The 10,646-nt window shown below is 36.8% G+C and overlaps 1 protein-coding gene across 1 annotated transcript in view; it reads left to right on the top strand.

Moving 5' to 3' along the window:
- Positions 1–10,010, top strand: part of LOC126248738 (PI-PLC X domain-containing protein 1-like) — a 90,258-nt gene extending 80,248 nt beyond the window's left edge. Inside the window, exon 6 of the mRNA XM_049950060.1 lies at positions 6,662–10,010. Coding sequence (XP_049806017.1) covers positions 6,662–7,029 — 368 coding nt within the window. The 3' untranslated portion in view covers positions 7,030–10,010. The remainder of the gene's footprint in view (positions 1–6,661) is intronic.
- Positions 10,011–10,646: the final 636 nt, after the last annotated feature.

The raw sequence follows: 10,646 nt of genomic DNA on the forward strand, positions 1-10,646 counted from the left end.
TTTTCCAAAATAAACAATGATAAAAATTGATGAAATTGATCAACACTGTGCTTCACCAGATTAAAGGAACAGCCAAATATGACAAACTTGACATCAGAAGAGAGAAAACTCAGTACACTGTAACATATGTGACGTGTGTTGGCAAATGAATATGACACATTATCAAAACTGAAATCTGAAACCAGTAAATTTGTTCCATATGTCAAGGACCTCACAATGCTATCAGAATGCACCTTAATGTGGTGGAGATGGTAACCCCAAAATAAGGAAGAAAGTGAGGGGCAGCTGCTGGGTAGCAACTTAAGCAAAATGAAGGGTAAGGGGCTAAGTGCAGGATTGTTGCAGGATTCTTGAACATATTCTCAGTTAGAATATAATGAATTTCCTTGAGACAGAGAAGTTGCTGTCCATGCATCAGCACGGCTTTAGAAAGCATCGCTCCTGTGGGACGCAACTCGCCCTTTTTTCACATGGTATCTTGCAAACCATGGATGAAGGGTATCAGACAGATGCCATATTCCTTGACTTCCGTAAAGCGTTTGACTCGGTGCCCCATTGCAGACTCCTAACTAAGGTACGAGCATATGGGATTGGTTCCCAAGTATGCGAGTGGCTCGAAGACTTCTTAAGTAATAGAACCCAGTACGTTGTCCTTGATGGTGAGTGTTCATCGAAGGTGAGGGTATCATCTAGAGTGCCCTAGGGAAGTGTGGTAGGTCTGCTGTTGTTTTCTATATACATAAATGATCTTTTGGATAGGGTGGGTAGCAATGTGTGGCTGTTTGCTGATGATGCTGTGGTGTACGGGAAGGTGTCGTCGTTGAGTGACTGTAGGAGGATACAAGATGACTTGGACAGGATTTGTGATTGGTGTAAAGAATGGCAGCTAACTCTAAATATAGATAAATGTAAATTAATACAGATGAATAGGAAAAAGAATCCTGTAATGTTTGAATACTCCATTAGTAGTGTAGCACTAGACACAGTCATGTCAATTAAATTTTTGGGTGTAACAATGCAGAGCGATATGAAGTGGGGAAGTGGGACAAGCATGTAATGGCAGTTGCGGGGAAGGCGGATAGTCGTCTTCAGTTCATTGGTAGAATTTTCGAAAGACGTGGTTCATCTGTAAAGGAGATCGCTTATAAAACACTAATATGACCTATTCTTGAGTACTGCTGAAGTGTTTGGGATCCCTATCAGGTCGGATTGAGGGAGGACATAGAAGCTATTCAGAGGCTGCTAGATTTGTTACTGGTAGGTTTGATCATCACACAAGTGTTACGGAAATGCTTCAGGAACTCGGGTGGGAGTCTCTAGAGGAAAGGAGGCATTCTCTTCGTGAATCGCTACTGAGGAAATTTAGAGTACCAGCATTTGAGGCTGACTGCAGTACAATTTTACTGCCGCCAACTTACATTTTGCAGAAAGACCACAAAGATGAGATGAGAGAGATTAGGGCTTGTAAAGAGGCATATAGGCAGTCATTTTTCCCTCGTTCTGGTTGGGAGTGGAACAGGGAGAGATGATGATAGTTGTTGTACGAGGTAACCTCTGCCACACACCGTATGGTGGATTGCAGAGTATGTATGTAGATGTAGATGTAGATGAACAGTTGAAAGATAACACATACACATGTGTTACAAGCAAATACTAAGGATTATTTATAGGTCATTTGTGTATTTCATACCTGTGTCTGATATAATTTGTATCTTGAATTAATGTATATTACAAAAAGCATTAGCAGACACACAAGAATGGAACGAAACATAAGCAGCAGACTAGTGATACAACAAAGGTGTGGCTGAAACACAAGAAAGCTGATGAGCACTGGCATATGAGCCAATAAGATGATGCCACAGCAAATGATTATCTTACATCATAGGTTCATTGGACTGATTCACTTGCAAACCAGTCACATTTGACTCCATAGTCAGAGGAACAATATACATGTATTTGTGGGAATTAGATATGAACTGTGACTTTTAAGGAACACTGATAAACAGTTACATGGGAACAAATATGTACTGTAATTAATGCTGCTGATGGTCAACACCTGAGACTAGATTACTGCAACAGCAAAAACCTGAAATGAGCAATAAACTCAACGGACTCCACAATGGCACGACAAAGATCAAAGAGCCAAGTAGGAATGACTAGTAACTAGAGGTGCTTTGGCACCAGCAAACAACAATTAGTAATCAGTGCTAATGTTGTGTAAGATTAATGGTGGAAATGTTCCAGTTGATGAATATTCCAGTGTATAAAATTTGTGATGGAAATATGCCAATTCAGGGAATATTTCAGAGTGTCAAATTAGTGAGATGAATGTAGAGTGTGTGGTGATTCAATTGTTCTCTTAGTGCATTGAGCTAATGGTAGGAAAGCATAGAATGGAAGAGGGTTACAGGGAAAAAATGGTATTGCAATGTTGTTGAAAAAACATGTCATAAATGACATTCCAGAAACAGTTTTTCATTTTATCATGTGTTTTGATTCTTGTTTGTGTTAATATTTCAAAGTTTTCTTTACCATCAATTGCCTTTCTTATGTTCTTAAATGTATGTCTCTAGTGATATGTGATAATTATTTAGATATTTTGATGAGAAGTTATGTAAGGCTTAGCTTTTGATAATAAATATTTTAATTGTAGAACCTCCAAAAGCAACCAATAAGTATGTTAGTATTTCAGTTGTGCTTTATTAATTTTTTTTAAAAAACTTGCAATTTCTATTACAAATGCCTTTCAAATGGGGAGTATGTGAAAAGCACTGTCATAATTTTTTTATTTATGTAATGAGTAAGCAGCATTTCCATTTATGCATCAAAATGAAATTAAGTCACACTTTCCATGTTGTAGATAGATAGTGAGATAATACAGTGCTAGTTTCAGGTAACTTTGAGGTAGTGGTGTACACTCAATTCAAGGTACACTAGTGTAGTGCTGCTTACACATGTGGAATAAGAAGGTGACTACCATGATAATTTTCTCTCATCTTTCTCTTCATCCTATTGCTTTAATTATCACTCTTATCTCACTAGAAATACTGTCATACTGCTCTGAACACTTCAGCAGAGTGTATGTTACACAAGACATTTTTAAATTGCAGTGTACTGACAGCAGTTAGGCAACTGCTACAATCTGTCAGTCTGTGTGTGTTTGAGTTATCTAAGTGCACATGCATTGTGGATAATGTGAAAGCAGCTAGCTACTTGCTGCTTTGTCATTGCAAGTTTTTTATCCTACTTGGTGTAAGTGAAACACAGTTTATGATGACCCTCTTTGGCAGTGATGCAGTAACTGGTTGCACTGACAATTCCTGCAGTTGATGACACTGAAGTACATGATGTGAACAGTCTGCAAGAAGCAAAATCGAGAGCATAGTGAAAGCCATTGTAAGTGAGCGTAGACAGTTCAGGGAGCAATATGAACTGAAAAATGTAAACACTGGCAAGGTCAATCACTCTACTGTCAATGGAACAAATCAAATACTTTAGAGAATAGCGAGACCTGCCTGACAAGTGCAGGGCCATGGTATTTATGGACAGGCTCATGGGGCATGCCCATGGTGGTAGCAGCGCTGCCCTCCAAGGGAGCAAGTTGTATCCATCGTATGAAGCCTGACTGTATCTGACCTTTCCTCCACATCGATACCTGGGCTGGATGGAGAATCTTAAACACCATATGATACTAAAGCAAGTCCACATATTGTCCTTTGATGTCATTTAAACTATTTGGTAAGAGAGGAATATTAAATCTGGGGGAACAGTGTGATTTAATCTGGTCAGCAATTTAGGCATTTCATGATGTTGAGCACATTCCAGTTGCTAAATGAGAAATTGCTTGTTTCTGACTTTGTTTTGTCTCCAGTGCCATGAGGCAGCTTCTTCATCGCACAACAGTGACATCACTACCATACTGAGAAAGACAGCTGCTACATGATAATATTTAGCTTGCATTTACTTGGTTAAGTTGCTACAGCAATTTTTTCAGTCTCTTAGTACAGGTGTTAGTCTCCTTTCCTAACCATAGAATTATATTACACATAAAAAGATTTCCTTATGATAATATTACTGAATTCTGGATTGCAAAGACACTGAGTAAAAAAACTTGCATTAGGTTGTAACTCAATTGGAAAGCAAAAGTGAACTGTTAACTAATAACACCCTTCTATAGGTATGCCATCTGGCTTGACATTTGAAGTAAATAAATCAGTTAACATATAGAGCGTTTCAAAAATGTTTGTCAATTTCACAAGACTACATCTCCTACATGAGTTAAGATAGATACTTGGGTGTAAATTTTAGCTTACACAGAGGAGTACAAAGTGTGTGCTTTCGAAAGAACCATCCGATTTTGCCAGAGTATATCTTTTATATACATGAGTATACAACCCTAAGGTACTTTTAACTATTATGTTTAAAATTACACCCATTACAACTGATACACTGATGGTGCAACACATTTTTGAAAAATGCTCTTTCATTAAGGTTCCAGTGTAGAGGTGGCCCACCATGCTAAAACTGAAATTTTTGGCATGTTCTCACAATTTCAAGGGAAAAACCAACAGATCTCTGACATCCAAGTAAGTGATTCCTGTAACCATCTTTCTGGAGGGAAACAAAAGTCATACGTCTTTTCTTGGGAAACAGTGTGGAACACATGAAGCTTTGGAGAGCCTCTCTCATGCATGACCATGGTATGAGGCTGCCGTGTTCCATTTAAATGGAATGTAGCCTAAACATGAAAATAAATTGTTAACTTCCATCTCCCTGCCAAGAATGGATTCATGGAACTCTACTCAGTGTTGCTTACTACCATTATGAATGGCTTGTAGCAACTGAATAGGTATGGTTTGAAACACAAACAATGGCACAAAACACACAAGTCAGACACATGACAAATTGCCACCTCTTTGCTAGCATTATGAATTAAATTCTGTGAAACACATGCAAAACGGTTTATAATGTGCTCTGGTTCATATGACTCTAAGCACTATGGGACTTAACATCTGAGGTCATCAGTCCCCTAGATTTAGAACTACTTAAACCTAACTAACCTAAGGACATCATACACATCCATGCCTGAGGCAGGATTCAAACCTGCAACCACAGCAGCGGCGTGGTTCCGGACTGAAGCGCCTACAACCACTCGGTCGCAGCGGCCGGCAATAATGTGCTCCATTTGTGAATGAGCACACTGGGGTGAACTATGGATTCCTCCTTAGATGATTAATCAGTATGTTGAAATTACAGATATCAGTGGATGTTTTGAGCTGTAAAAGGTGCAGTGCAATACTATCAGTGTAAATCACACTAAACAGTTGTAAGTAAATTATTGTTGTTGAAACAGAGAATGCAAAACATCTTTTGTTGCTGTTATTGCCACCTTGACTTGGCACACATTGAGGAGAGACAAACTAGCGACTTGCAACTGACACCAAGGTCACCTTTTAGTTTTGATGTGCAAGTTAAAACTTATCCTTTAGTCCTGTCTTTACTCATGTAGATGAGATAGTCTTAAACCTATGAATCTTATATGCACCACATTTGACTATATAATCCATTCAAAATTCTGTCATATCGTGTGTCAAACATGTCACCATTTGATCACAGGTCTCTTCATTTCCCTGCTTACTCCTTACATCAGACTGGTACTCCATTTAAATTTCACAGTTTACTTATTTCATTGAAATTTCTAACCTTCCACATGGTTCTTACTTAAACAGTAACTTTGTATATTTTCCTTTTGGCAGGCATTGCTAAGATGATTTGAAATAGGATGAATAAGCCTGACCCACTTTTTTTAAAAAAATCTCTCTCTTGTTTAGAAACAGTTGATAGTTTATTAACTAAACAAACATTGTTTTTGCCTTGTTTCACCAAGAACCCACAGTTGATTCAATTAGAATGCGCTAATAGTACTGTGTTACAAAGATCAAGTTCATTGACAGAAATTTATGTTGCTGATACCCTTTAAGAAACCCTCACCATAATTATCAAATGTCATTTTAGACACTAGTTCCCCTTGTAGGGGTCAGAGAATGCCCAGCCATTCTATCCAGTCTTTGTTGTGGAAGATATGTATTTTTCATGGCCATGACAGAATTTGCCAAAAACTGTAAGTCTTGCCAACTGTGAAGTGCTAGGTGTGACTGAAATACACATGTGTAAAATACTGTACCCTCTGGCATTAATCAGAGTCATTATTGTCAAAGATAAAGACATTCTGAACATGATTAGTATCCTGAAATTCCAATTAATGTTCAATAATGAATGAATAAACATCCACAACCCTCACAAAAGTGTGACCCTCTCCTCACATGGACTGAGGAAAATCAGCATATATTGCAGTTTCAGATATTACAGTTTTTCCTGAAGATGAAAGAACAGCTTGCTTGTATATAGCTTGTGGATAATGTTAGCACCTAAGCAGATTAACAGGTGGTCACATAATATGTTAAGTCAGGAAGACCATGCAATGAATCAAAGGACAGTATGTGTGAACTGGTATGTATTCCTCTTATTGGACAATTTTAAAAATATTTCTGAATAGCAAAATACTCTGTACTTTCCAAATGATTATCCTCTTTATGAGTTCACTATATATTGTTAAAATGCCTTCTATTTTTTAAAATTAACAGTGCTCTCTCTTTTAAAGAATTTGCTTGGCTGTGGGGCCCAATACCACGGCTTTATGGAGATCACCAAACAACAGAAGGGCTCAAGACATTCCTTTGGCAGTGCATGGACGATGCACTAGCCACCAGTGGGACAACTTTGGAAATGTCTACAACTAGTAATCTACCAACACCAGCAGTTTCCACATCGGACAACTCAGATAGTCTTTATGATCTAATTGACATGGCCAGTCGTAATATCACTAAATGGTTTCATAATTATTGGTGGAGATATTCAAACCTTGTTGCCACTGACTTTTTTCTTGGAAATAACATAACTGATGTCAATGTTAGAGCTTGCCTGGATAAAGCGAATAATGTAATATTTCAAATAGCATCAGAAGACTAGTGATGGTTATCATGATGATAGTTTACTGCATGACATATAAAGTGTAAATTCAAAACTGCATACACTTGCAACCAATAATAATACTAATAATAATAATATTAATAATAATAACTATGTAAAACAATATAAAGAAGAGAGATACATTGTAAACTTAAGTTGTAAACAGGATTCAAGTGCTTTATAGTCATATTTGGTTTGATTCTCTCGAGTACACCACCATCAGTAAACCAAGTCTCTCCAAGTCCATCCTTATACAGACGGTTGTGGGGCCTCGGCTGTTCAATACAGAATATTGAATCAAAACACTTTCCAGCTATCTAAATTTTCAGTTGTTATTTTATTTGAGCAACTAGTTTTGGTGCTACACTACTCCACCTTCAGACCACCTGACCGACAGTAGGAAGATTCCCATAGGGACATCATTCACTGACCGGTATCTGTAGATTTCTACTTGACACAGTGATCCTTTCAATCATCACTTGCCAAATGTTACCTGACAGTCAGCAAATGTTGATCAAGGGATCACTGTGTCAAGTAGAAATCTATGGACATGTCACTCAATACTGGCCCCTATTTTGACTAGACCAGAGGTGAGAATCTTCCTACATGTTGGTCAGGTGCCTGAAGATGGTGTAATGTAGTGCTAAAATTGATTGCTCATATAAAATAGCAATTGACAATTTAGACGGCTGAAAGGTGTTTTGATTCAGCATTCAATACCAGTAAACTAAAGTCAAATGAACTTATTTGACATATTTACTGAACATGGCAGCAAAGAAAGGTATTTAAATTTGTTTGCATTGACTGTAGTATTTCATATAATGAAGAAGCAATAACTACTTAGCAGGCATTGGCAATGCATAATCCAAGGCCCAAAACAAATATGTAATGAGAAGGATGCTCTACGATTGCTGCCAAATAAAGCCTACAATTTCAATACACAAAACTCTCATTAGCTTACCTTGACACACATGTGAAGCTTACAGCCATAAAACTCCATCAAAGTTATATTTGCTTACAATTACGCAAAGATCTGTAATATATAGATTTATGATTACACACATGCATTGCTGTTATTTGGTTTTGATACCCTTCATGTGGCTTTCCTCATTTCGTACAATTTCATTTCCGCACATGCTGTACTAAAGACAGTGAAGCATTGCTTGGTATGCTGTGCTTGTTCATTGTGCTTAGACTTTTGGATGGTTTCACACTCTTGTTCAGAAAGTTGCCAAGTTGTTCAAAATTTTGCAGTGAAGTCCACAGAAGCAGTACTACACCTAGCAATCCTATGCTTCTACAACTAGATACGTCTACACGATAAATAACACCATTTTAGAAGAGTAAGTAAAGTGGCTTTGTGTATACATTTGTCTTCTATATGCAAGCAATGTTTTGTCAAATTTTGAAATGTATAACTATTCAAAGAAGTGGTAATTACATTTTGTTTTCAGCATAATTAATTTTTTAAAGTGTAATAATCAGTGATTTCTGGTTCATACATCAGAAAACTTCTGTCCTTTTTAAAATATATAACAACTATGTATCATTGTGTGTTTTAATGTCTTAACATATTGATTTTTTCAATTTATGTTCCAAAAATAATTTTTTATGAAAGAAGGCATCCTATAATGAATGACAGTCTTTAAAGCTCAAAATAATGAGTTACAAAATTTTGAAGATAACTAATAATGAAATCCCAGGTATATTTGTGCACTGGACATTCACTAAAATATCCTAAAACTCAAAGTTATTTTTTAGTTTCTGGGTAGCTATGGAGTCTAACCATGTACTTCACAATGGTTTCCTGTGAACATAAATCTTAAAGGAGCTGGGTGGAGCACAATGGATGTATTTATCTCATACCACTGGTGAGCACCTGTCACTCAACTGAAGACCTGTCATCACTTTCAGTATCTAATGCAGTAACATCCCATTCTTCTTCACTTTCCGAGCCACTAAACTCAATATGAAACTCAGGCTCACTATAGCCATCCTCTTTTAAAAACCATCAATACAGGAAAGAGGCAGAAAGTGTGTGTTTTGTCATTGAGTATCCAAAACTGTACACAGTAAAAATGATAGCTAGTGGCAGCCATGTTGACCAAAAGATCACAGCTAGGCTAAAAATGTAGGACCAGATGCTCTCTAGTGGCTGAACCCTTAACTGACAGTGCTGAAATGGATATAAGCAGTGAAACACATTTAGGATACATTGATGTGCAAGGTCTTTTTCCTGCATGTTTCTAACACAACAATGAGATAGACAGGAAAGTGAGAAAAAAATTACAGACCCACTACTAAAACTGCAAATGGCTTATGCCACTTATGTAATTCAGTATTCACATACCAATGTAGGGAGCAAACTGGACCTTGTGCAGCATCATTTACAGTGGAATGACTGGAAAATTCATGACCCTGAGGCTCATGAATGGTAAACAAGACAAGTTGGTACAAAACGAAAATTGCTATACTACAAGTTGAACACAAAATGACCTGCTTCAGCAAATAATATCACATGAGTATTCACTTTAGCAAACATATCTAAAAATCATGCTCACCTCATCAGTTACTTTGTAATGACATGGTTTTACGCATTTCAGATCCTGACTTGTGGAAGTCACTGTTCTAACATTTGTGTAAACAAGTGTTGTAAAACATTTTTTTTTTATCTGGTGATGCACAGCTACAATAGCCTAAGAATAATCCTACGCATTTGCGTGTATTGAACATGTTTTGTTACAAGGTTTTTTTTTTCCTCTCCATCCATTATGACCATTTCACTCAGTGTCTCTTGGAAGTACATTAGAATATTTGTTTTTCTTTGTAAATATTTACTGTGTATTCTATGTTTTTCTGACATGTTCTACATCCTGGAGGATCTTCTTGCTATAGTGATCTATTGGGATGAAAAGTACACCTAATATAATGTAACCATTGTAAAATATTGCTCCATAATAAATCCTTTACCATCAGTGAAACTATCTTATATAATTCTAGCCATCACTCCTATATTTTGGCAACTTCTGGTGCTACTTCATACAATATCTCATACTGCATACTTTAAAATGTATGACAGTATTAGAAGATATACTATACTATACTATACTATACTGCACTATACTACAAATTTTGGGATCACTAATCCTTTACAAAATAGACACAAGAAATTTCTTGATCTATATTTATACATACAGCTAATCCTCTCAGCACTGCTTTCATATTACAATACAATGGATTACTTTCCACATGGCATAAAATCCTTCTGGTTTTCAGACTTATCATTTCACAGACAGTGCAGTTCTTACACGATTTAGAATTACGTAATTTGCTGTCGAAGTTTACTAATGCTCTCACAGCAACTGCTGTTCAAACAAAAGGTAACACCAAAAGTAACTTCCCCTTTCTCTAGTGTTGCCATCCTTCCCACTTAGCAATCATGGCTCCACATATTTTTCCAACCATTTAATTGTTTTTATCCCATTTCATCTCCTTACCTACATATATTTAATTCATCATTCTATTCTAATCACCATGTGCTAAAATTAGTGTTACAAACTTCTCCTTTTGAGCTCATATAGATTGTATAATGAAAGTACAACCTGACTTTCATCCCA

This window comes from Schistocerca nitens, chromosome 3 (genome assembly GCF_023898315.1).
Source record: "Schistocerca nitens isolate TAMUIC-IGC-003100 chromosome 3, iqSchNite1.1, whole genome shotgun sequence".
NCBI lineage: Eukaryota > Metazoa > Arthropoda > Insecta > Orthoptera > Acrididae > Schistocerca > Schistocerca nitens.